Source organism: Filicampus tigris, chromosome 4, assembly GCF_054856515.1.
Source record: "Filicampus tigris isolate MCC_2025a chromosome 4, RoL_Ftig_1.0, whole genome shotgun sequence".
In the NCBI taxonomy this organism is placed as follows: Eukaryota; Metazoa; Chordata; class Actinopteri; order Syngnathiformes; family Syngnathidae; genus Filicampus; species Filicampus tigris.
Genome location: NC_141220.1, coordinates 8,284,047 through 8,311,475, shown reverse-complemented (window position 1 = coordinate 8,311,475; position 27,429 = coordinate 8,284,047). Strand labels below are relative to the sequence as shown.

Below are 27,429 nucleotides of genomic sequence, written 5' to 3'. Positions count from 1 at the left end.
ACAGGGCAACAGGAGAGTGAGAGAGCAGCCGGAACCTAAAGCAATATAGAGCCAAACAAGAAGTGTAGCGCGATATGGACTTTTTTTGACAACAACAGAAAAGGACAGTGCTAAGTATGATTTGATGGTCACAGCTACAATTGTGCCTTTAATTTTGTCTGCTCCATTTCGATTAGCTGACAAATTTCTGCTAAAAATATCCACAAATAAGCTCATACAGGCCAAATTCCCAAGATGCCCTCCAAGTGGACTCCTTACTCTGTTGCCGTATTTTACGCTTCATAATGCACCCTGATGTTTCAAACTCCGTCACTTGCCCTAAAAAAACTTCGATTAAAAAGCACAAATTAAACATTATACATGAGAAGAGCCGTGTAGGCAGTAGGATAGGTCAATAACTTTAAGCATCAATTGTGTTTTCATGACTTTATTTTTTATGGAGCAGTTTAGAGGCGTGGGAAGTGCTCATTCCATCGTTATTAGAAAATTCTCCTTACTTTACTGTGTTCAACTCCCTGAAGCTGCAATACACTGTTTACCCTTCCAACATGTCGCGTCTGTGCTACACTCACCCCAGGGCTGCCGCCACATAAACTCCAGGTTGCGTGTGGCAGCAAAATGCTTTTTGACTGAGTAGTGGACCCTTTGGATGAGCATGTTGGTCAGGTTGGCCCTCTTCAGCACATAGGCCATAGTAGAACTGTGACCAAAAGGGTCGATTGCCCATCCGCTGTGGGGTGTTGCCCCTGGAATAGAACAGAAACATTTTTTTCAAAAAATAACATTTGAATATCCACAGTACAGAGAGGAAAAAGTAAGTGAACCCTTGGATTAAACAACTAGTCTTGCCTCCTTTGGCAGCAATCACCTTAATTAAATATTCCTTGTAATTGCAGGTCAAAAGGGCACATTGATCACGATGTATTTTGGATCATTCCTATTTACAAAACTGCCACAGTCAGTAACATTCTTGGGAGGTCTGGTGTGAACATCAAGCACAATACATGCGCTACTTTCAAAAAGTTAGGGATATACACCCTAGAACCTCAATGACATGAGGGTTGCCCGTCAAGAAGAGTGGGATGCCGTGCCTCCGCAGAAAATAAATCGACTTGTGAACAGCATGAGACGTCATCGTCAAGCTGTAATTGATGCTCAAGGGCACATGAGTTGTTGAGACGCTGACATTTTTGTTGTTGTGTACCCACCATTGTTGTTAACTTTTTCAAGGAATTGTCTAAGATGAGGAAATCACTAGTGCATCCTTCTACTGAAATGTCCTACTTTCATGGAATTATATCACTGTAGCATGAACTATTTACATTTTCCATCAATTTCACCTGAAAGCCAAATATCCCTAACTTTTTGTGAGTAGTGTATGTGCGGGATTGCTATACTGTATGAAAATGTACGATACAGTATTCTCATGTAATTGCATGGTGTATTTATGCATTTAATTTCTCGGGGATGTAAGTGGCACCGATTTGGTGGAACGGCTGATATACGCTTTATTCCTGTTTGAGTGCATTTGATTTAGCTAATGGAAACTAATACATTTACATTGTTATTTATTGGTGTGTACATGCTAAGATGACGAGTCCACGCAGCTACGCAGTTGGTGGCTACGTGTGTGACTACATGACATCTCTCATCTACAAATGACACTATTGATTTATGACCTCATTAAATGCAACCAGTGGGGAACAAGCTCCCTTGTCACCAAATTTAAACTTGTTAAACTTCGATTTGAACTTAAGTTGTTCGGACAGACGGCGTCACAATTGTTAACCAGTCTGTCACTCTCTGAATTATTTGACTATGCCGTTCAGTGAGGCGGCTTTATATCAGGCAAGGCAGACTTAAAGCGGAAGTCAACCCAAACACGGCTGACCTGTTTTCTGAATAGGAGTCGTGATTGGTCGTTGTGAGCAGTTGTGATGTCATTTTCAGCCGACAGAAGACAAAATGGCCGCCCCCAGAGATGGGTAAAAACGATTGCATTTTGCTGCTTAACTTATATTCCACAAACGCAAAATTAATCAGAATGCCGTGTATCAACTAGTGGGCCTGCTGGGAACGTATTCTTGAAAAAAATATGTTTGGGTTGACTTCCGCTTTAAGCTATTTTAGAAGTACGTATCTTTCGGCTTACCCTGAGTGTTTTCACAACGTTTGTGTCTGTTTGTTACTCCAAACAATGTACATTCTGCTGGAGCGTACAGGATAGCTTTGACGACTACGAAGCCAAAAAAAACCCCTAAATAACAAGTAAGTAACATTGTGCAATACAAAATTAAGTCATTACTGTTCAATTTGACAAGATATTTACAGAATATCTGAAAATTCTGAAAATGAAGAAACCCATCTTTTTCCCCGATCCCCGATCAGTTGAAAATGACATGAACGGCCCCGATTTATAATCACATTATCGGATCATCCCGAGTTCACATACCTTTTTTCCCCACTGTAGGTGTGATCACCTGTTGAGTTGTTAAGTGAGAAGCTTAAACTGAATGTGGCCTTACAATATTTAATAATGGAACAGTGTCTGGATAAGAGTCATTGTAATTAGTCTCACTAGTGAGTGGTATGTTCACCATCTCGAAGTACGGGGGAAGAACATTTAAGTAGAAAATAGATATAGTAGTTTCTAATGCACCTATGTTTCTTTCTAGCCACTGGTGTCCCTCAATAAGCTGGTCTATCATGGCGAAGTAATGAACGTTGGCTTCATCGGTCATCACCCAGCCTCCTGTCACAATCTCTAGCTGTCCTTCGAGGATCAGTCTGTTGAACAGAGAGGATTACAAAAAGAAGGTGAGAATAATCCTGCCCCAACTTGCGAGAATCGCATTATCCACATAGCTAGCTATTTTAAGAATGTCCACAATCTGTCAGTGTGTACGAGTCTTTGTGTAAAACACCATCTCGGCTGGCTTTTGGATGTAGGGTTAGGAATTGAAAAACTGAGCACTTCATTGAGCAGCAACTCACACAACATTGAGCCTGCAACTCACTTGCGTGCAGCTTCCTGCTTTTGCGCATCCGCACTCTCCCACCACTTGGAGAAGAAGGAAATCTCAGACCAGATGAATTTCCTGCGGGGATCTTCAGCCAGCTTCACCACCATGTTGTTTAAAATATGCTGCGTCTGGTCTGTGAAGTACTTGTCAAAAGTCTTAACCCAACCTAACAAGAAGATAGTTGATAGTAATCAGACAGATGACTTTTCTTCTTCTCTCAAAAAAATGGTCAGAGAACATTGAGGGGAAAGTGCTGCAAATGATAAAAAAATAAGGCTCATGATTTATTCAAGTCGAGCAGTTCTGTCCAGAGTTACAGTATTTGGCAGAGTCAGGCTTTCTATGCACTCTTGAGTTCAAGGCGTTGCATAGAAGTGCAATCGACTATAAATATCCGGTAGAAAGTTTACTTTCTATTTAAAAAAATGCAGAAAAACCATGCGTGATAAGTCTGTGGATAAGGACAGCAAAAACCAAATCTGACAACGGTTATTTAAATGATAAGTCACAGTTTAGTAGAAAAGAATTGTAATTGTAAAATATGTACATATCAGAACGCTAATATCTTGGGAAAGACAACTGATTTTGATACAGCAGCTCCGCAACATACACATTGACAGCAATCATGGCCAGGCCCCTACAGCGAGTTCAAAATTTTCATCGTCAAATCAGAAGATGATGTCCTGTCTAGAATGAAATACACTGATATATATGATATATGTCTGTGTGGCTTTGAATGTGGGGATAAACATAAAATGATAAAATAATAAACTGAATACTAATCCAGTCTATAAAGTCCCCTCCCTGCTCTGTCTCACTCTCTCTGTACCATCAACCAAAAGGCAGATGACCAAGCAATGCATTTTAAATCTAATAAGACAAACTTATACATTGATCCAACTTAAATATTTATAGAAGGATAGACCATTAGATCTAACCCAGGGGTATCCAAACTCGGTCCTCGAGGGCCGCCGTCCTGTGTGTTTTAGACGTCTCGCTACTCCAACACACCTGACTGAAATGATCAGGATCGTTATCAGGCTTCTTCAGAGCTTGCTGCTGATCTGATTTGAATCAAGTGTGTTGGAGTAGCAAGACATAAAATACACAGGACAGCGGTGATCGAGGACGGAGCTGGACATTCCTGATCTAACCCTACCTGAAACTGGCTCGTTGGCTGAAAAACGATCTTACTATATATCCATGAGGCTAGTTAATGTCATTCTTTGCAGCTGCTTTGCTTGTGTACTCTCTTATGGTGTACTTAAGTCTCATGCACTGATTTGCTAGCTTTTTTTTATTTTTTATTTTTTTATTTAAAGGCCGTTAACTTAGCTGGTTTATTTTGGCTTGCTGCAGCGCGCTTCTCTCTGTCTGCTGTGAGAGTGGCCCTGCCTGCAGAAGCAGATTGGTCCACCCACAGTACCATCTGATCGGTTCCTTGTGCAGTGGGTAAAAGCCAATCAGCAGTAAAGCTGCCTGTTTGCTCTTTTCCTCGAGTGTAATACGCATACGGGAGAGGTCCAGTGAGCAGTGCATCGGCTATTTCCCGTCTGCATATTTAAACGACCCATGTGGTCCCAGTCAGTCCGACTTGGTCAGTCAGCCAAACGACGGCGAGAACAGATTTAACCTGTAACAACGTCACACGCAGGTCCCGCACTCTTGACAAGTGGCCGAGTAAGGACTTAATTTCTTCGCAGCCATGTTGGTTGCTTGCTATGTGTCAAGGTCATGATTTTGATTGACATTGAATGTAAGAATTGAATGCTCTTTACTTAAAACTGATTATTTTACAGTTCACATTCAGATCAATTGCACATTTCCTCTTCAAATATGCAAATCTTATGGCAGAGTATCAAGGGTCTAAGAATACTGCATCCATGTGAAATTGGCAGAAAAATCACAGATATCAAACGTTTCCCCTAGGTATGGGGATGGCCACGGTTGGCCAACCTGTAGCTCTGCCCTTGCCCCCTGCACTGACCTAACGGCCTGGTGCCGATACTGATTTATACTAGGGACGCACGACAATTAACGACCCAAAAAGTGTTATTACATTTGAAAGGTGTAACATTAGACACATTACATATATTGGAATGAAAGTATGGTACACCAGTTCACAACTCCTAGGTACCGGTATGTGTTTGATCTTCAATTTTTGCCTTATCTCTACAAATAATGTGGGGGATATATATACATTCTCAAATTACAGTGACGCATGTGTTGAGGCGATCACCTGGATCATTGTGGGAGTGTGGGACCACAAACACTTGCAGAGGTTCTTTGTCCCACTCATCAGCATCATAAGTTATGTCAAAGCCCTGTTTCCACACACCACCATCCGGGTTGTCAAACTTTAGGAGTGAGTATACATCCAACATCTGAAGATGAATACATCACACACACACACACACACACAAAAAACAAGTTCATTTTACATTTGACATTAAATACAGTGACGTGCATGTGGTTGTCAAAATTGCAGGTAGCTAACCTGAACGTCTGCCTGACTGTGACTGCCTGCAGCCCACTGACAGTCCTGGGGCTTGACAGCAAGGAAAGTGGGGTGGCCGTCAAAAGGAAGGACCCAGGAGCCATTGGCACTCCTGAAGGGCAGGTGGCCACTGGGAGACACTGCTCCTGTGTCTGTGAGCTCCATCACAGAGTCTTTTATGTGACTGATGATTTGATGGTTTTCTTCCAGGAGCTGCTCCAACTGCTCTATCCGATTCTGCAGGACGGAAATTTGGCTCTATAACATACAAAGAACAAGGTAACAAAAGGGCATTGGGACTTAACAGACCAACCAAATTCATGTCCAGTGAAACATACAGTCAGACAACGCCAAGGTCATACAATTTGAATTTCAACCAAAATGTCCTTGAAAAAATTTACCTCAAACGTGAAACAAAACTTTGAGATCAAACCACATGTAACCTCAGCATATCCAGTGAGACTTCAACTCAGCAAGCATACAATTAACTCCACAATTGTACTTTTCAATGGCTTTATTGTGTTTTAGGGTCACAAAATGAGCATGCATAAGTGATGAGGAAGAAGATAAATATATTGCTAATGTAGAAGTGGAAACTGTATTTATTGACATTATGTGACACAGAAGAAACATAAAATGCATTTAATTAATTCCTGCAAACATCACTAGTGGACAATTTTGCACTGCAAATACCTCCATTAAGTGTCTGTACCTACAAAGGCAAGAAGACAATTAAATGTTCACACTAATGAAAGTTAGCGGAGGGTTTTTCGCAACCATTCTCTCATTTTGAATTTGATGTCCGTAACACGTTCCAATGGGTAAGTCGAGTAATGCTAAAAAAAACACCTGATTGGAACGTTGCCCACAGGTGAAAAGGTTAATTAGAAACAGGTGAGTCAAGTGCCTATAACTTATACTGTACTTTAGATGATTGCTAGGAAAATGGTGATGACAAAATGGATGACTCCGCAGCCATCTACATTAGCACAGTGGAATCAGAACCTTAGGGAAATGTACTAAATGGTGATACAGGTACAACTGAGGTCCAATGCATTTCAAAAGAGATGGATGCCTATACTGAAATGCGTCCTCAACTGAAGGGAACCCCACAATATGATGCTCTATCTTAAATGTCCATCTATGAACATATTTAGTTTTCAATGTCCATTTATGTATGTATTCTATTCATTTTTCAGTCATCAGCTTCATTCAACTTTCTAGGCTCCAACGTGGTTTTCATTTTCTTACATATTCTGTTGTGGTGTCAATGAATGCTCTCTGTTGCGTAAAGTTAAAAGGTGAGTGTCATTATTAGCTATGAAAGGAGCATCCCCGAAAGGCTCCGTTGTTCACAGGCAACGATGGGGCAAGGTTAAACTTTGAAATCAACTGAGTGAGCAAACAATCCCAGAGAGGGGTACGGCCTGCACAATGATTTTGATGTGCTTCCCAGCAGTCACATTGCAGAGGCATAGTCTGCCCTCTAGTGGTTCAACACGTGTAATACCAAGGATTATGCCACGGGAGTCAGGACGCCATTTCACCGATTGACAGAAACACGCGCAGCCTGTCTTGTGTGTGTAATCCGGGATAGCAATTTTGTTTTGTTAAACAACTAAAAAAGTGGAAATCAACCCAAACATATTTTTTCAAGAATACATGTATGTTGTATGATGGCCCACTAATTGAAACACGACATTCTGATTAATATTGCTTTTGTGGAATGTGAGTTAAGCAGTAAAATCCCTATAGCCATCTCAGGGGGCGGCCATTTTGTCACTTCTGTTGCTGCAAACAACATCACAGTTGCTCAGAGCTCAGGTAACCACCAATCATGGCTCAGCTCCAGAAAACAGGTGAGCTTTGATTGGTCGTTACCCGAGCAACAGTGATGTCATTTTCAGTCGACACAAGTGACAAACCGAACCGAGTCTGTGCAAACTTTGCAAATAACTGGTTTGCGCTTTCTCCTCCGAGGAAAAGCCAAACAGACTGCAAGAAAATTAATCATCTAGCGCTAAAGTGCAAATGCAAACAGGAGTCACTTTCGTTACATGCTCTCAAATATTGCTGCAATAACAGCTAAAGCTGAGATCTTTCCTCTTACTGAATACTTTGACAAACTCCAACTGTGCTCGTGGGACAGTAACTCAATCGTACATAGTGTTTTATGTTAATTTATTGGCTTTATTTATTTATATTTTTGTTTGTATTTTATATATTTGCTAATATTTATCGATATATTTATTAATAGATGTATCACTGCCTCTTGTTTTTTTTGTATTGTTTTTAAAGTGCTTTGTTACAGCTCTAGCTGTTATGAAAAGAGCTATATAAATAAAATTTGTATTGTAGAGTTCAACTTGTTTCTCAGTCGATCTTCAACAAGAGGAATGTCACTGCGTCTGTGTCAAGATTTCTGCAACTCGTAGTTCTGGGCTCCTCAGAGCCGCAGATACGGCACCCCGCTGCTCTACATCACGAGCCATCAGGTCCAAGAGTTGTTCTAGCGCGTGATTACGTCCATAATTCGTTTGTGCGCGGGCAGCTCGCGCTGTCTTTATTTAGACGTCAAAAGTGCTGCTGCTATTGAGCAACTCAATTGAGTCTTCCTGTTCTTGAGCTCTGGCATCTATTGGCCGTTCATTCGTCAAGTTAGCTGCTTGATAGAACAAAGTCTGTAGCTCACCCCATTTAAGGGACCCTGTGGTTTCACCGAGTCTTGTGAGCGCTCTCTTCAACAATTTCACAGCAGCCTCGGCAGCTCCATTCCTATGGGGCGCATCAGCAGGGTAGAACTCCCACTTCCATTCCGTGCCATTCTTTGATGCTACATATCCCATGGATGCAGCCTGCAGGCAATCTAGATGTTTGTGAAGCTGTTGCAATGCCGGGTTAGCGCCAACAAAAAATGATGCGAGTTTACGCCAATAAACTGAATTTTGCCAGGCCTAGGTGTGTTATTTAGATATCGTGCAAGGTATTATAGACAAATACGGTTCAAGCCATGTAACTAAGCTGCTCTATTATAATACAGGAAGTCCTCAATTTACTAATCAGTTCCGTTCCTATACTGGCGATGTAACACGAATTTCCGGGTATGTCGGGTTTCACCGTTAAAGTTGAAATTTGCGTCTAAATACTTTGTATAAAAAATGAAAACACATTAAAATAAAACTACTGTACAAAATAAAATTAACTAACTTAAATAATACTGCAGAGGTAAACATGCTCAGAGACGCAGCACATAAGCACACTTTTGAAGCGAGGAGGAAACCGACTGTTTCATTCATGTGGTGAGTGACATGAATATCAAGTGTTTTATTCACATGACGTCCATTTGAGTCATGACGCCGTGCGTCACCGTACACGGTGGGTTATTCAAATGCCGGAGCAACTCTGTCCGCTCAATCTTGTAAACGGGTTATTCAAAATGTTTCAGAAATCTGAATTTTGACCGTAACCCGAATATTGACTGCACGTAAACGTAGTCACTATGGTGCTAGGGACAAAATGGCGGAGGAGGCACAGGCGTCATAAAGTCGAAACATCATAGGAAGCGTACCTCGTAATTCGAGGACTTCCTGTATTATAAAAGATAACATCCATGTGTTTAAAAAGACATGTAAAACGTACCTTTTATTTTCTCCAAAAGATGGCCAATTACAATGGTATCTAGTGGCCGGGCAAACTTTCATTTAGTGGTGTGAACTTGCATCATTTTTTTCTTGGCGCATTTTTTTGAGTTAAGTGTTTTAGATTTCTGCACTGTTTTTTTTTGTTCGTTTTTTTTGGGGGGGGGGGGTTGCATTTGTTTTGTGGTTTGGAATGTTTGCTGCTGTGATTGCAACATTTTTTTGCATTTGTGTTCGTTTTTTTCATTCAATATGTCATTCCTGTTTTTGCAGCCTTTGGCCATTTGCAGCATTTCTAGCAGTGTTTTTGATTTGCAATTGTTTTGTGTTTTTTTGCGTTTGCATGTGTGTTTTTTTTCTGTTTTTTTTTTTGCATAATTTATTTTCGTTTGCAGCATTCCTGTTTGCAGCATTCCTGTTTGCAGCGTTTGGCCATTGGCAGGGTGTTTGCCCTTCGGCCACCATACCCCATCAGTATTCCAGACTCATTACAAAAAACGAAATCCCTCCTCAAAACCCATCTGCTCAAACTGGCTTTTCCTTAATTTTCAGCTGTCTTTATTTGTGTTATTGTTGTCTATGCTTTTGTTGTCATTGTTTAGTCTTTTATTTTGTAAACCGTATTTGAGAGTCCAAAAAAGCCATCCATAAATCCAATGTTAATTATTATTATTACTAATATAATAAAAGAAACATTAGGGTGGATCAGGGTTCTACATTAACACATTCACCGCCAGACATTTTCAGACCCTCTTTTACCCTAACTTTTTAAAAGATTTGAAAAAAATATAATTAAGTTCCTGTGATTGAATGGTTGGACTGTGAAGACAAATAAATACATCAATGACAGTGAATGACTTCATGATGGCCCGGGGCCACTACTCGACTGTCGGGTACCCGAAGTTGACTTACACTGGCCCGTCTGGGCCAATACAAATGGGATTAATCCAGTAAAAGCAACACGTCTTTACTTTAATATTCAATATTGTGAGTTTTATACACTTGAATTGATCATCATTGTGGATTTTTTTTTTTTAATCTTTTACTGCGCTGCAAACATTTTTGTGTGTCAGGTTAAATCCTTCCCAAAGGAACGTCTTGAAATTGATACAATGCCTTTATCCCATAAAATATCAAATATTAAATATTCCTTTAGACTGCATAACACAAAAAAAACTAACATGGAAAGAAAAAGTAACTGCATAGAAGTAACTTTTTTTTTTAACTCAAGATGAAATAACTGATACTGAATGTATTTTATGATGAAGGTACAGAGTCAGTGTCGGTTCTGGCAGGGCCATCACAACATGGCTCATGTTTTTGTTTTTCTTGTTTTTTTTAAACAATTTAGCTTTGCCGAATTGTGATAATTGACTTTACCTTCATTACAAAAATTACCAATGACAAAGGAATGTCTTGTTTGCCGCTTTGGACATTCCACTGTATTTTCTGCCCAATATTAATGTATAATAAATCTAATGCAGCAATCACTCCTTAAAGAAATTGACCTAATGAAATGTAGTACAAATCATGCAACAAAATCATAAGACAAGATAGCCTTGCGCATTTGTGCTTACCCGTGGAAAGTTTCCACCATTTTGTCGTCTTGCAGGGTCATGCTGGACACGGTCCAACATGAGATAGAGTGAGAATACAGCCACACAGAAGATTGCCCCTCCGCACACTGTCACCTGTTTCCTTAACTTCATCTTCCCCTAGAGCAGGTTTTTCTACAGATTCTAGAAGAGCTGCAGCTGCTTTTTCAACCAACGCAGAGAAAAATGGGGGTCAAAATGGAAAACAACCCTTCATTGGGCAAAAATAAAAAAAATGATCACAATGTCAATCCCAAGGGTTTAGTTCCTCACAAATGTGTCCTCCAGCCTCCATTCATGATACTAGCGGCTACACAAAAGTGGGCAGTGGCTGTGGTGGATGTGAACAAAGTGACTAAATCAGCAATTGCTGGCAACAAGTCCATCAGCTTTGGCCAGGCCACAGCCACCGGTGGGCTCCTTCAAAGTCGCCCTTGTGCTCAATCATCCAAATCTATGAGACAGCAGGAAAAGAGAAAACGAGATGGGAGGGGTCCAACAGGAAGCTTAGTGTCCCTGCTGCATGAGGTGACTCCAAGTGGGCCTGCGCTTTCTGGTCCAGTCCTCACTCCCACAGCAGCAGCTAATCCTTCAGTGCAGTCCTCCTTTGCTCCCCAATGCCTTATCAAGTCTGCACACTTGTCTGTTGCAAATCTGGCTCAGGTTCTGCAAAAGCAGCTCCAGGCAATCAGGACTTTTGTCGTCCTCACAGCGCTGTCATCAAATATAAAACAGCAGCATGGGTGGATATCTGTACTTGATCGCAGTGGCCAAGAAGAAATCACACCATCTTCCTTCCTGATGAAACAATTAAAAGAGATTAATGGTGCATACATTTTATAATCAGGCTGTTAAAACTTAACACGCTTGCACGATGTACACATGATAGGAACAGAGTGGTGAGAAAATGGGTTACAAGATAACTAAAAGAAAGTGAAAACATTAAGGAAGCAGATGGTAAGGAGTGTACTTCCTCTAAACTCTAACGGATATTCCTGGTACATCACAGCAATCCAACACAAGACTTAATCGGCTCACTTCTCAGAGCTGCAAATATTATAACATGATCAAAAAGGTGGCATTGTTAACTTGTTAAGACACCATAATGTCAGGTCTTAAATCATCAAAGGCCGACAAATATTCAAGTGCAAAGGTACATTACCCTAAACGTAGTATTTACTCAGTTTGAGCAATGTACCCAATCGCTTGTGTAAACAATGACAACTCAACGACACACGGCTGCACCTCTGTTAAGATTTAACTTTGATGACTTTTATATAGTACAGCTAGTTTGGCAGCGGAGCTTTGATTTAACAAAACGCAAAAGTCTGAATCCTAATTGCACCAAATACACACGCAGCTGGTGATTGAACGTATAAGCCCTCAAGTATATATATATTAATGTGCCTTTAATGCAAAACTCGTCGATATATCGCATTGTAACAAGCTAGCGCTGGTGGCAAGGTATACAGAGGAACCAGTCCGCTGATTTACGAACTTGAAGGAAATTTCTAATACATTCCACGGTATTTAATCAATGCGAGCAGAGCAATTAAGTCGTACGCATATCGAGCATGTTTGCCACAGGTGTTGGGTTAATTCAAACAATAACCTTCCTCGAGTGAATAACAGCACGGGCTAAGCTATTAGTTTTTGTCCAACCCCGATCAGAAATGATTGTGTAACATGTTTAAATAAAATTAAGAATTCTGACGTTACCTGTCAATGGGGCAAGTGGACTGTGAGTGAAGAGCCCCCTTGTGTGTGCGAGCCTCAGGCTACATGTCACGACAGGCTGACAGCTAACCGACTATAGCAGCCAACTAGCGTAAGCAGCTAACTAGCTAGCTGGCTAGCTAGCGTCATCGGGCTGCTGCAAAAGCTTGTGGGAGGAGAGTACGATGATTGGTCGCTTGCTTCAACTGCTCAACTGCTTGTTTTTTCATTGCTCAGCAAACAACTACAGGTACTTCCTTCCTTCCTGCGGACTCTAAAGCGTCCGGGTCTCATTGGGAAATGGATATTGCGTTTGGAAACAGACGTAAAAATGGCCATCAGAATAGAAAAACGAGAGGTTACTTTTTATTTTTATTTTAGAATAGAAACGCCAACATTGAAATACAGCTTGATTTTCTTGTTGTCTGAAAAGATTAGTTAAAAACCTAGTAAGAATTTGCATTTCCATTTTCATTTCTAAAAAAAAAAAAAAACAAACGTGAACAAAAGCACATGGTTTGCGGTTGTGAGATGTCTGTGACATCTGACATAGTTTTGGCAAAACAAGGCCTGTCATCCACCGAAATGTACGACCTCTTATTACCTGAACGTGGCAGGAGAGGATCGCAGGAAATGCGAAGTGATTTTATAATGAGAACGATTTATGGTAATCTGTCTTGCCACAGTTACCTTGAAAAAAATAACTTAATTGCTGATTACTTGATTTTAAAAGTAACTAAGTTAGATTGGTGAATGTGTTTTGACCAAAGCCAGCGTAACTGTTGTTGACAAAGTAATTAATTGTTGTTTTTATCCATCCATCTATACCATTTGTCCTCACAAGGGTCGCGGGTGTGCTGGAGCCTATCGCAGCTGTCTTTGGGCAGTAGGCGGGGGACACCCTGAATTGGTTGCCAGCAGGGCACACAGAAACATACAAACATCTGCACTGCAATTTAGAGCGTCCAATCAACCAGCATGCATGTTTTTGGAATGTGTGAGGAAACCGGAGTACCCGGAGAAAACCCACTCAGGCACGGGGAGAACATGTAAACTCCACACAGGGAGGCCGGAAACTCCACACAGGTAGGCCAGAGCTGGGATCGAACCCACGACCTCTGAACTGTGAGGCAGACGTGCTAACCAGTCTTCAGACGTGCTAACCAGTCTTCCACCGTGCCGCCCTGTTGTTTTTATGTTACAGTGAAAATCTAGTGAAGTGTGAAGACACAATGTTACTGAATGTATTTCTGAGAAAAGCCAGTGGGTAAAATGTTGACAAGTGATTGTTTTCCTTATGTTCTCTTTATACAGGTTACTTTAGAGCTACAGTTTAAAGTGAAGATGTAGCAGAAGTGTCAAAGGCTTTGTGAATATATTTCTGAGAAAAGCCAATAGGCTGATCTGATGTTGACAGTGATTTCATTGTTGTTTCTATTTATTCATATTATAATATTTATAATCTTATTCGTGTTATGTACCATTTGGGGATTTGTAGTATTTAATTTTTACTGTGTATTTTCATCTAATATTTTGTTATAATTTTGTATTTAAACCCTGGGCTTGGCCAATGGGATACTGTTACTATAGAACCCTGCTTAGAATATTTTGAGTTGTCGGACAGACAAAGTGGATGTAACAAAACTATTTGACTGCAACATACGCTCGAGCTTTCCTTTTATGGTTTTGTAGTTTAGAGAGGGGGCGCGGTCGGCAATGCAACGTCATCATTTCGCGCCATACGCCCGGAAGTGTAGCTCTTTCATTAGAAGTTAGCGGTGTTTGTGAGTAATTTTTATGAGTCGCTTTAAATTCTTTACCAAATACACCACACCGGACTGTGTAGAACAACTTTAAGATGAGCGAGACAGAAAATGAGACGGTAACAATGAGACACGTAACTGCAGATGTAGTTGTTCGTTTGGCATCTATGACAATGAGCTCTTGTGGAATTCGTCGGACCATTCGTTCTTTCTTTACTTTCAGGGTCCTGCAGCCCTGAGGGAAGAGGGCAACAACCTTTTCAAGGCCGGTGACCTGCAGGGTGCGGTGTGTTGTTACACCAGAGCGCTGAAGCTGAGTGACAACAGACAAGAGAGTGCTGTGCTTTACCGCAACCGTTCGGCGTGCTACTTGAAACTGGAGGAATATGACAAAGCTGAGACGGATGCCTCCAAATGTAATGCAGTATATTTCTTCTTATTAACTGCTTGTTGTCGAGGGATGTTTATTTGATTATTTGAAAATGTCTAAATTACAAGTGATTTCCCTTAATTATGTACTACGCACTTTGAGACATACTGGGCACTTAATTAGGTTATTGTTTGAAGTGGGATCCCCATTAGTTTTCATCATGGTGAAGGCTAACCTTCCTGGGGTCCCTCACAGGAAATACAAATGAAACAATATTCTTTACAAAATCAAAATGAGTGCAATCCTTCACCTAAACATTCCCAAATAAAGGAAATGGAGTAAACATAAATTAATGGAGCCTGCAACTTCAAAAATAGAAATAAAAATCAGCTGACATCATAGTACTAGATCACTGTACCACCAGAATTTCCGGATGCATTCAAATAGATCAACATTTTATCACATACCTGATTCAAATGTTCAACTCATCAGTAAGCTTTTCAGAAGCCTGATAACTGTCCTTATCATTTGAATCATGTGTGTTAGAGGAGGGAAACATGTAAAAGAGGCTGGATAGGGGCTCTCAAGGAGTTGACTTGGGCAACCCTGACCTTGAGCCTGTCTGCTGTCATGGCTGTGAGCTGTAATCAAATCTCCCACCAAATTGTCAATACCACAGGATTTGTCACTTGTAAATGTTAGAATGCATATTTAATGCTCACGCCTCACGCAATACCAAATGGTTTAGTTATATAGTCACTGTCAACTTTTGGAAATCGGAATCGTTTTTTACAATCCCTAATTTTAGTTTAATATCTTTTTTTTCTTTTAGCTGTTCATTTTAGTGATTTATTCCTCTGTGATCTTGCCGATCACCTGCATTATTCGATACAGTAGCAGACTTTTTCGGCAAAAATCTCTATTCCACACAGCATCTCAATTCATTATTGACCCAGGGGGCTCTAACTGATTGAACGCACCACTTTTTAATGGGAGCATGTTTATTACACAGCTCAGTAAATAATTTCATAAAAGTGAATAATGCATCCTCTGCATGTGAGGAGTGTAAAACATTTTGACAGTTGACTTTTTTTTTTTTAAGTCATTTATGAAACCTTTAGTACAGCAGTCGATGTTTCGAGTCCGAGCCCCGACTTTTCTGTGTGAAGTCTCCAGATGCTCCGGTTTCCTCCTACGTTCCAAAAACATGCACGGTAGATTAATTGAACATCTAAATTGTCCCAAGATGTGATTGTGAGCATCAATGGTTGTTTATGTACAATATGTGTGTCTTGCGATTGTCTGGCAACCAGTTCAGGGTGTACCCCACCTACTTCCCAAAGACAGCTGGGATAGGCTCCAGCACGCCTGCTACCCTCGTGAGAAAACATGGATGGATGGATGGATGGATGGATGGATGGATGGATGGATGACTGATTTTAGGTCCAGATTTGAAAACCTTTGTTTTTATTCTTATTGCAATAATGTTGTGGTCACTGAATCCAACAGGCATAGACAGTGGTTTTGAATATTTGTCAGGGTTATTTGTAAATAAATGATCTATTCTAGTTGATGAAAGTGTTTCAATGCTATTTTTGTTCATTTTTGTTGGCATATTTATGATCTGTGATAAATTACACACGGTGGCTGCATCACTCAATGTCCCTTTCAAATTACAACTGTCAGCGAACCAGTATGTCCATTTAACAATCTGAAATCCGATTTGAGAATTTGGGTTAAGCAAGGAATTGATTCACTGTGTTTCTTGTAGCTGAACAATGTAACCGCTCTTGTTAAAAATGAAAAAAGAGACGACAGTACAGTAAACACGTTTGAGACCCTTACAAGCTTTTCCTACAATTATTTTAATTTTTACGTTCTTTATTATTCGAATTGTGTTGCACTATGTGTCTGTCTCTTGGCTAACAAAACCCAGGACGATTGTCTTTGTAAAGGCAGATTTTAATAAACAGTACAGTTTTGTTACTGGATCTCATTAGATTTTGCAAGTCAACATAATCCTATGGCCAGTGTGTATATGTCTGCAATTACCTTTTATTATTTTGTTTGTTTGTTTTCCAGCTCTCGATACTGACCCAGGTGATGTGAAGGCCAGGTTTCGGAGGGCCCAGGCTTACCAGAAACTTGGACGTCTTGACCAGGCCTTTGTGGATGCGCAGCGGTGTGCCCAGCTTGAGCCCAAAAACAAAGCATTCCAAGATCTCCTCAGACAGCTGGGGGCACAGATCCAGCAGAAGGTGATGTCAAGTCCTTGAGAGCATTCTACGATCTTCCAAAAAAGACAGTGATCGTCAGCCTCTTTTTTTCCCCTCCTTTATTCTTTGTAGTCGCTACAATTAAACTCCACGGACGCACGTGTGCAACAGATGTTCTCACTCCTTGTAGATGCATCAGTGAAAGATTCTGACCGGCAAAAGGTAGATTTGCCTTCCCATGCAATAAGCTACAAAAGACAATATGTTTCTTCTAGTTGTGTAGCGTTCTATCCAAGTAATGTGGTCAATTGACTGATTTCAGGCTGCCCAGAATCTCGTGGTGTTATCTCGAGAAGACGCAGGAGCTGAGCAGATCTTCCGTAACGATGGCGTGAGGCTGATTGACCAACTTCTTCATTCAACGCAGGAGGATGTTGTCCTTTCGGCTCTGAGGACTCTGGTTGGCTTGTGTACAGAGCATCAGTCCAGAGTAAATTCAACCCATTTCCTATTCATTCACTTTCTATACTGATTGTCTTCATTAGAGCTGTAGGCTATTATCATATCATCTCACTTAAGTCCGCACTTTACAGGGCGATGTGGAAGATGGTCTTGCCCAGCTTGTCTGTGAAATTCAAGTTAATAAACCACTGTAACTGTTTTTTGAAGGGCTCTTACCGCCCACGCTCACCAATCAATGGCATGCTACTGTGGACAGATCACACTAACCGGCCCTGAAAAAAAGCCTTGCGTCAACATTGCGCTCCCGCTGTGACCCATACTCTAAAGTCATTTAGAGTATGAGTAGAGTAGCCATACTAAAGTCATTTCTTTTGTGGCTACTTGGCGATGCTAGCCGCTAAGCTATCTTGCTCTTCAGCGGCACGGAGCTGCGTGATGCGGATCCTCTCCTCCGTGGTGACAAACTACCCTAGTACCAAGTAGCACTTGCACCGAGGAGGCAAACGAGGAATCGCTAAGCATGCCAATCGCAGAATCGGGAAAGAATTGCTTTAGGTGTACAGTACTTTTCACAGAAGTCTGACCAGAGCCAGCAGCTTTGACAGAAACATTGTTTTACAATTAATACGTATCTAGACATAAAATAAGACAACTGCTACATTAGCAATTTAGCACGGGCTCGAACACCCAAACATGCTAACGGCTGACAGCAGCCATGACGAAGAGCTCAATTTCAAAAGTATATTAAATGGGATATCAGCATTATTTGGCCATATTTTTACTGTTTTGCAGAGTACTGAGTGTTGAGATATACAAAATAATAGGTCTCAAAATTATTAATTTTAATCAATGTAGCTTTGCTGAGGGACTATTTTTTTAGTTTAATAGATTTCATTACATAAAAGAATAAGCAGACATGTTTAAAGCAGAGAGAGGAATGAATATGATTTTAATAGGAAATGTTTACCTTTTCACATTTGAATAACCCGATCAGAAATACACCCATCATGATTTTTACAGTTTTACACTCACCATTACTGTTAGGACCAAAAGGTTCGATTAATGCCATGATATGAATTTCAGGCCATATTGCTAAGGCCTCAGGCTCTGCTTAAAGCTGTTAAGTCTAGCAAAAATATGGGGAAAATATTTACATATAATCTGACATTTACTATATGTACAAAGAATATGTACATTAATACTAAATGTAAAACATTTTGGGGGTTTAAAAAAAATCTTTCTATATACTATTACACATAATTGCATATTTATATATAACAAGTAGTACAGGTGGTCTTCCCTTGCTTACTTGAACCATTTTGAAGACCTTGAAAAAGGCCTGCCGCCCTCACACAGCCGTACCGGTAATAGTTTGAATGTCTTTGATGGTATGATGTCATTTTCTGTCATTTGTACAGAACTGGGCATGGCCTAACCGCCACGGCGTTCCGTCCTGCATATTTAATCGATCACGTGGTCCCAGTCCATCCCTCGCCGGTGACAGCCAATCGGCGTCGAGAACGTAATCTCACGTTACACGCAGGCGCCTCACGAGCTGACACGTTGCCAAACAAAGCAAAAATATCAAACAAAACAACAGAAACACAGCGTGGTGATCGGTGAAGTAAAAACAATATGGGGCACATGTCATTGCGTCTGTGGGACCGCAACGTACACAACACTGTTTAATTTTTATTTTTTCCTTACACGGCCACGTGTCAGGAGTGCGGCACCTGGGTGTGACGTGGTACACGTTAAGTCCGTTCTCGACGTCAGATTCGGACCGACTGGGTCCACGAAGGTCGATTAAATATGTAGACGGGAAATAGGCGATGCTCAGCTCTGCATTTGTAAATGTTACTGTACATTGTGACTATTGCACCGAAACTTGATTTCAAAAATACCAATACAGTTTTTCCAGCCCTAGTATAAACAGAGTATGCATCATGATGGTTGGTAGAAAGTGTGTTGCAATCGTGAGTAAAGATGACACAGTTTATAGAGTGAATGGCCAATGACAAGCAAAAAAGCCACCCTTAAGCCATGCAGTGAGCCAGTGTTTCTTTGTCTGTAAATAAATATTGTGTACCGGTAGGTGTTGAAATATCAGTCAAAATGCTCTTCATTAGCTATGAATATAGGGAACTGTGCTTTTAAAATGGCTGGCAATAAATGAGGGAATAAATACCCAGAGTACCCAGAAAAAAAAAATCAACTCAAGCACAGGAAGAACATGCAAACCTCACCCAAGATGGCCTGAGCTGAGATTCAAACCTTCTTGACTCAGAGGTGCAAGTACTTGGTCAGTTTTTTGGCAAGTTTTCGACTTTATTTATACTGTACTTGATTTTTACCAGCAGTTTGTCCACTACATAGATCAGCGACCCCAATATTTGAACCCGCCTGTCCAATTGACCTGCATTTTCAACTGCGTGAGGAAATCTGGAAAAACCTGCAGTGCATTGTTGTCATCTATGACTGTGTATTTCTAATTGGTTGATTTAACATTTATCCGCATTACTCAAAGACAGTACCCATCTACTTAATCCTACATGATTTTGCGTTTCTGTTCTTAATCCTTCAATGTATGGTTTTATTCCTAGACTATGGCAATAGTGAACGAGCTGGGCATGGAGCAACTGTGTGCAGTAATGGGATCAGGAGGTTCGGCTGTTTCCCTGGCCACCTGCCACCTGCTGCAGGTGATGTTTGAGTCCCTCACAGAGGGCATGAAGAGAGAGATTAGGGGAAAGGAAGAAGCCATACTTCCTGGTGAGTTTAGACTCCAGTAATTTTCGTGTTTTGTTTCATTAAATACTTATTTCTCGAGATTCGTGGAATTTGATTCTAAGTTTGAAGGGAAATGTGAGAACCCAGACAGGACTCCACCAAATTGTTACTTAAAAACAATACCTGTATCGTATTTTAAACTTTTTATTATGATTAAAGTTTGAACCTTGGAACGGCGTAGTCGTAGTTCTACAATTTGAATGGGGCAAAAGACCCTGGACATCAGGCTCGAACCATTTTAGGAAAAGATTGAGTTGTGATTTTTCTGACGGATATTGCAATTTTGACTCAATTCACAATTTTCTTCAAATAAAGCTTTAGTGCAATATTCACTATGTACAATAACATTTACAAACATGATGAAAATTTCATCATACCATTAAAAGCTATTACTAGAATAATGCCAGAACACTAAATAGGCTGTGTGAGCGAGGCAATGCTTTTTCAAGGTTTTTAAGATGGTTCAGTAAAGCAACTGCTTGCCATGTACAAATATGCAATTGTGTAACTAATTGTGTACGAAAATTATTTTTTTAACCAGAAATATTTTAAATGTTTTACTAATTCTTTGTACTGTACATAAAAATATTTTTTGTGAGAGACTTAACTGCTTCAAATGGAGATTCATATCAAAGTATAAATTGAATCACTTCACTGTAATAGTGAGTAAGTACAATAATCATAATGGAAGTATTACTGAATAGGTTATTTAAATGTGAAAGGTAAACATTTCCTATTAAAAGGATCAGAAAGTATCATATTTATTATTAGGGCTCGAGCAGCGACCACTGCAAGGTCCCTATTGTTTTTTTTTAGTTTCATACAAATTTTGCAATTTCATGTAAACATTAGGGCTGCACGATATTGGACAAACATGCGATATGGATGTTGACCATAGTGATATCGATATTATTACGATATTAGCCAGACTGGGGATACTCACCCCGAGGTCTTCCCAGTGCGGCAGCCATCTTGGGCAGTGATCCTTAGTGACCCTGAAGTGACCTAAATGACCCGGAAATGAACCGGAAGTGACCTTGAAGTGACCCAAGTGACCCGGAAGTTACCCCAAATGACCCAGAAGTGACCACAAAGTGACTCCCAAGTACTCGTCACATTCATCCATGCATCCATTATCGATACCGCTTCTCCTCACAAGGGTCGCGGGGCGTGCTGGAGCCTATCCCAGCTGTCTTCGGGCAGTAGGCGGGGGACACCCCGACTTGGTTGCCAGCCAATCGCAGGGCACACAGAGACAAACATCCGCACTCACAATCACACCTAGGGGCAATTTAGACAGTCCAATCAACTTAGCATGCATGTTTTTGGAATGTGGGAGGAAACCGGAGTACCCGGAGAAAACCCACACAGGCACGGGGAGAACATGCAAACTCCACACAGGGAGGCCGGAGCCGGGATCGAACCCACGACCTCTGAACTGTAAGGCGGACGTGCTAACCAGTCGATCACCGTGCCGCCTCGTCACATTCAGTAATGGGACATTCAACATTTACACCATTCCAATTTCAAATTGACAACATTCAGCTCATTCAACTCACATTCTCACATTGGGGGTGACATGGTTCAGTAGTAGAGTGGTCGTTTCCCAACCAGAGATTGTGGGTTCGATCCCCAGCCATTCCATCCTTGTTTGCCTTCTTTTTTTCCTGACTTCCTTTTTTTTTTATTTCTTCCTGACTTCCGCTTTTCTTTCTTCCCTTCTGATTTGTTTATGTCCTCCTCATTCCAGGCTATTCTATATGATTTGAGGTCATTTAAATTCATTCAATTACATTCAGTATCATTTCAACGCATTCCAATGTTTTTTAATTCTACTTCATTTCAATTAAATCCTTTTCATTCAATTTCATTCAACTTCATTCCACTTAATTCAGTATCATTCAACTTCATTCATCTACATTCAACTTCATTCCAACGCATTCCTTAGTTTTCATTCAGCTTCCTTCGCCTTCACACGCAATTTCTGCAGAAATTGCATTCGCTAGTTAATTATAATTCCCCTAGATAATGTCCAACTATTGAGGGGCAATGTACATTTAAGTTTGCATCTGACTAGTCAAATTCAGATAAAAGCATACCATTCCATAAGATAATTATTTCATGTCTTTGCGATATGCAAATAACATTGTCGTGATACTGATATTTTTTTGATATTCTGTGCAGGCCTAGTAAACATGTCCGCCTTTTCTTTCATGTAATGATATCATTTTAACAGATAAAACTGAAAAGCTAGATTTAAAAAAAAGAGAGTAAATTTGAGTCTTATTAATGTGTAGATCTCAAAGCCCAACACAATACTTTGTGGTTCAAATAACATGGTTGTTATTATAAAAGTTGTGAATATTTATTATACTTTTGAGCTCTCGTCATGACTGATGCCAACCATAACCGATACATTTCCGGTTTTCGAGCATGCACTTAATGTAACTGTTTTACTTTATCTCTAGATACTTGTTAATTTTAATACAAATTTTCTGTTCATAGCCAGTTTCAAGCCAGACTTCGGTGAAAAGTGAAGACCTAAGCACTTATTCTGGTCTTTCCCGACTCTACGTTTGACATTAGTGATCAGCGTTACTAGCTCATCCATCTTCTCATGCTCTCTTTTTGCTTGGTGTGTTGCATGATTAGCAACTCCTCGTCCGCCTTTTAGTGGTACCGCTACTTGTTAGAAGTGTATCTTATTTGCAGAGCTAGGCACTTTAACCTTTTTTACCGGTCCGTCCTATGTCCACGACCTGGGTACCCTTCCGCCCTTATCCCTCCGTCCTTATTCACAAAAATAATCGTACTCTGACCTGTCTGCGTCCTCTTCCTTTAAAAGCGCTTCCGTCCTTGCATTCCGTCGATCCGCCCCATGCCACCCAACCCCCCAGCACCATTTTGTGGACGGACGGAATGCCCAGCTCTGCTTATTTGCCGACACTGAGGCGAAGATTATTTACTTAAAGGAAAGTATCTACATCATGCAGCCCGTAGCTACTGGTGTAGAGAAATTAGCTTAGCACCTAGTGTTTGTGAGCATCTGGTAAAGTAGTGAGGATGGGCAACTGTGTGATGTGGACGCAACACTTTTTTAACTAGCTCGGAGCAACCTGGTTAGCATGACCTGTGCACGAGTAGCATGCCACGTCTGATAGGTGAGCTTGGGGGAGTAAAAGAACACAAAAAAAAGCGTCTTTGATGATCACTAAATCACATTGTTTGAGATCACGATTTCGATCCAAGAAACGATAAATCGTTCAGCCCTGCTTGGACAGATTGTGGAGTATTACTGTATGTGATGAGGCGCCTTTTCTCAGACACGTTCATTGTGTGTTGGCTTTATTGATTTTAAAACAGAACCATCCAAGGAGCTTCGTTCAATGTTGCGTCACCTCTTGGAGATGATGCCAGCAGCAAATGTGTCAGGACCTGGCAGAGACAACGCCATCAACCTTCTCGTCAAACAAGTACCCCGCAAGTCCTTAAAGAACCCAGACAACTCCCTGACACTATGGGTGATTGACCAGGGTATGTCAGCACTTACCATAATTTTATTTCTATAAAGATGTCATAAAAGGACATTTCTGAGATGTACTGAGTGGTATGTCTTTATGATGATCAATGAATTCTTCTTACAGGGTTAAAGAAGATTTTGGAGGTGGCTGCATCAGTGCCTGAGCTTTCAGAAGGGCCAACACTTACAGAGAACTCCCACATGAGCTGCTCAGTCTTGCTTAACAAGCTTTATGATGATCTTCAAAGTGACAAGGAGAGGGAGAACTTCAATAAATTGTGCGAGGACTACGTCCGGTGAGTTGGTCTCTCAAAAAGAAGTCAGCTGTGTGACAAAGCAACAGAAGAAAGTTGCTCTGCACATGGAAATCGTAACTTACTTCAGATATTGCTGTTGATATTTGGTTTAGACAACACTTTACCCAAGCGGGCCTTGAAGCCAAGCTGCGAGCCATCCAAAGCGTATCAGTGCTCCTCCAAGGGCCGAGCGACGTTGGCAACCGAACCCTGGAGATGTCAGGAATGATGGATGCCATTATATCCTTGTGTGCCTCTGAAGATGTAATTCACCAGCAGGTCGCAGTGGAGGCTCTTATTCATGCAGCAGGTAAAGCTAAGAGGGCTTCCTTCATCACAGCCAATGGTGTTGCGCTTCTCAAGGACCTCTACAAGAAAAGTGAGAATGACAGGATACGTGTGAGAGCGCTGGTGGTAAGAAAGCTGTTGTGGATGCGAACATCTCTAAATGTAGGACGGAACTAACAATGGTGTCTTGCGGTTATTCAGGGGTTGTGCAAGCTTGGATCAGCAGGAGGGACTGATTTCAGCATGAAGCAGTTTGCAGAAGGATCCACACTAAAGCTATCCAAACAATGCAGGAAGTATGGATGACTGCTGACATTTCCAACTGAGTAGTACTGTTTAGGACTAAAGTGTTGCTGCAAAAACAGCTAAGTGGTGGTTGTTGGATACTTTCCTGTTAGGTGGCTGTGTAATGAGTCTCTGCCCCCTACATCCCGTCGGTGGTCCGTGGAAGGTCTCGCCTATCTCACCTTTGATGCTGATGTGAAAGAGGACTTGGTTGAAGACAGTGATGCTCTTCACGCCATGTTTGAGCTAGCAAAGGTTTGATTTGGCAAGCGTTTTTAGCATGTGATTGTATGAGGGAGAAAATGTCTATTTCCTCAGTTTTGTGACATAGAGTGTTTTTTTATTTTATTTTTTTCTTAAAGAATGCGAAACTACCATCAGTGTACCACACATGCCATTCTTGGAATAACGTGAATATCCTTGCCTTTCTTTTTCTGACAGTCTGAGGACAAAACAGTGCTCTTTGCTGTAGGATCCACTCTAGTGAATTGCACCAACAGCTATGAGGTGGAAAAGCCTGACCCTCAGATGGTCGAACTGGCCAAGTATGCAAAGCAGCATGTGCCGGAGGAGCACCCCAAGGTAACGTGCCACTCACCTTTTCAAAGTGGTTATTCCTAAAGAATCTGTAAGTAGAGCCAACACTTAAATGGAATTCTATACATAATTTTACTCTGTAAAACAAGATCATGTGAAAGTATTTGATCGATCAGGATGCAGCTGCCTATGTTGAGAAGAGGCTAATGAGATTGCTGGAGGCTGGAGTGGTTTCTGCACTGGTGTGTATGGTCAAACACGAGAGTCCGGCTCTCACAGATGCTTGTAGAGAATGTATTGCCAGGTAGGAAGTTGGTCGGGGCTTCTTTTTGTTTTTTCTTGATGCCACCCATCTGTACATTTACTCGAGTCTGTGTTTCATCTTTCATAACAGGGTATTCTTGGCTTTAGTGGAACGACAGGAAGACAGAGGCACAGTAGTGGCACAGGGTGGGGGAAAGGTACATTGCCCTTATCTGCTTAGTTGAGAGCCCATACCTGAGTGTCTCGCATTATCTTAAGGTTTGTTGTTTTCCATCACAGGCTCTCATCCCACTGGCATCTGATAACACTGATGTAGGAAAAGTCAAAGCAGCACAAGCACTTTCCAAAATTACTATCACATCCAATCCAGAAATTGCCTTCCCCGGAGAAAGGGTAAAAATAATAAATAAAATGAATCCACTGATGTACTATTGCTTTTAAAACTATATTCTTTGTGTTGAAGTCATCTTGTGTTGTTATTTCAGATTTATGAGGTTGTGCGCCCCCATGTCAGTCTCTTAAATCTTCATTGCACCCTGCTGCAGAACTTTGAGGCACTCATGGCTCTGACCAACTTGGCTGGAATCAGTGAGAGACTCAGGTTGGCCACAAGGGGGAAGTCTCTCCTAAGGAAATCACATGAAACGTTTTAAGAGGAGTCTCCAGCAGACACCTTTGCAGCTGCTGCTTTTTCTTAGCTCACCTTAGGGTCAAATACTATGATCATAAAATTATACTTTCTCACAGTAATCTCACCTCTTTTACATCAAAACGCCACTAAAGGGAAGTCTGCTATGTAAATAAAGTTCAAGTAAATGTTAACCACCAGTTGTAAATAAAAGGTTTAGAGGCCCGTTTGAAATAATTGACAGTTTTAGGCGCTGTTTTCTTCTCTTGATTTTCTAAATATCGCTCAACTACTTCTGTAAGTATTGGCATAACTATTTCTCAAGTGTAGGGTTTGGTCAAACATAGATTAATACGGTGCGCGTGTGTGTGTTGCTGTTTTTATTGAAATACTTTGTTTTACAGACAAAAGATAATAAAAGAGAAGGCTGTGCCAAAAATTGAAGGCTACATGTTTGAGGAACACGACCTGGTTCGAGCAGCTGCCACAGAGTGCATGTGTAACCTCATCCTGAGCACAGAGGTTTGCCATTCAATCCGTGATTCTGAGTCTGGTGTTGAAAAGATGAACTTGAAATAACGATGCGTTTGTGCCTGATGTGTATGGTCAGGTGCAGGAGCTGTACCTTGCCACGGGCAATGATCGCCTGAAGCTGCTTGTCCTCTACTGTGGCGAGGAGGATGAAAGGCTGAGAAGAGCCGCTTCAGGAACACTGGCCATGCTGACTGCTGAACGGCCTGAGCTTTGTGCTCGTATCACCGCAACAGTGAGCAAAACTCCATAACCCTCACCACAGCCGGCACATTGCACTCAATACTGCTACTCACACGACTCCTCTTTTTTTCAGACCACACATTGGCTGGAGATCCTGCAGGCACTGCTACTCAGTGAAATATCGGACTTGCGCCATCGCGGAGCGGTGATCATTTGTAACATGATGCGAGCCGAGAAGAGTCTGGCAGAGACACTTATTGAGAGTGAAGTCCTGGAGATTCTGTCTGTCTTGACAAAGGGAGGACAAGGCACGCTGGAACCAGCCTCACAGGTAGCTCAGAGCTGCCTGGATAAGGCAATGGAGTACGGCATCATCATGAGTAGAGAGGGAAAGGAAAGGCCGGAAGGAACTGAAGCTTGAATCACCTCCACTGCGTGAATCTGCATTTTATCAGAGCAATATCCAGTAAACTGAGCACTTCAGCCATTTCAACTTTGCTGGTCATTTTTGTTTGTTTGAGTTTCATGTTAAAAAGCTACCCAGATCATACACTTCATAATTTAGCAAAGGAGGTGACAAAGAATGTTTGACTTTTTTTAAGCGTTTACAATAAATGTACTGTACACCATCACAATTATGTATGTAATGTATACTAATGCACAAAAAACATCCACTTTTCTTAACTGCTTTTCTATTTGAAATTTGTACATCATTTGACACAATGTTTTAAGTTTTTGTTAAAAATATCTATATTTTATGGGCTGTTAATTGACATTCCTCATGTGTGTTTACGCAATAAAATGAGAAACTACGACTTTGTACTAAT

The 27,429-nt window shown here is 41.0% G+C and overlaps 2 protein-coding genes across 3 annotated transcripts in view; one reads left to right on the top strand and one right to left on the bottom strand.

Annotated features, from left to right (window-relative positions):
* Positions 1-12,726, bottom strand: part of man2a2 (mannosidase, alpha, class 2A, member 2) — a 35,644-nt gene extending 22,918 nt beyond the window's left edge. Inside the window, exons 1-7 of one of the 2 annotated variants that reach the window (XM_086028448.1) lie at positions 12,473-12,726; positions 10,736-11,551; positions 5,521-5,778; positions 5,263-5,407; positions 3,018-3,189; positions 2,660-2,787; positions 573-746 (exon numbers count right to left, since the gene is read on the bottom strand). In XM_086028448.1, the coding sequence (XP_085884574.1) occupies positions 573-746; positions 2,660-2,787; positions 3,018-3,189; positions 5,263-5,407; positions 5,521-5,778; positions 10,736-10,867 (1,009 nt within the window). In that variant the 5' untranslated portion in view covers positions 10,868-11,551; positions 12,473-12,726. The remainder of the gene's footprint in view (positions 1-572; positions 747-2,659; positions 2,788-3,017; positions 3,190-5,262; positions 5,408-5,520; positions 5,779-10,735; positions 11,552-12,472) is intronic. The other variant, XM_086028447.1, reaches the window with a different exon arrangement.
* A 1,462-nt stretch (positions 12,727-14,188) lies between these two features.
* Positions 14,189-27,417, top strand: unc45a (unc-45 myosin chaperone A). The gene is made up of 19 exons (XM_086028180.1): positions 14,189-14,351; positions 14,456-14,648; positions 16,685-16,860; positions 16,951-17,040; positions 17,141-17,308; positions 19,884-20,052; positions 23,434-23,604; positions 23,715-23,886; positions 24,000-24,300; positions 24,376-24,470; positions 24,573-24,714; positions 24,901-25,041; positions 25,173-25,300; positions 25,391-25,457; positions 25,540-25,653; positions 25,746-25,861; positions 26,293-26,410; positions 26,499-26,654; positions 26,736-27,417. Exons 1-19 carry the CDS (start codon positions 14,328-14,330, stop codon positions 27,021-27,023), a joined length of 2,829 nt encoding a protein of 942 aa, XP_085884306.1. The 5' UTR covers positions 14,189-14,327; the 3' UTR covers positions 27,024-27,417.
* The last annotated feature ends 12 nt before the right edge of the window (positions 27,418-27,429 follow it).

What these genes read in the sequence shown, in the direction of transcription:
- unc45a (XM_086028180.1), top strand. Translation starts at nt 14,328, where the DNA reads ATGAGCGAGACAGAAAATGAGACG. An exon ending in GCGAGACAGAAAATGAGACG is followed by an intron (nt 14,352 to 14,455) that starts GTAACAATGAGA and finishes CTTTACTTTCAG; the next exon opens with GGTCCTGCAGCCCTGAGGGA. An exon ending in GTACAGAGCATCAGTCCAGA is followed by an intron (nt 17,309 to 19,883) that starts GTAAATTCAACC and finishes TTTTATTCCTAG; the next exon opens with ACTATGGCAATAGTGAACGA.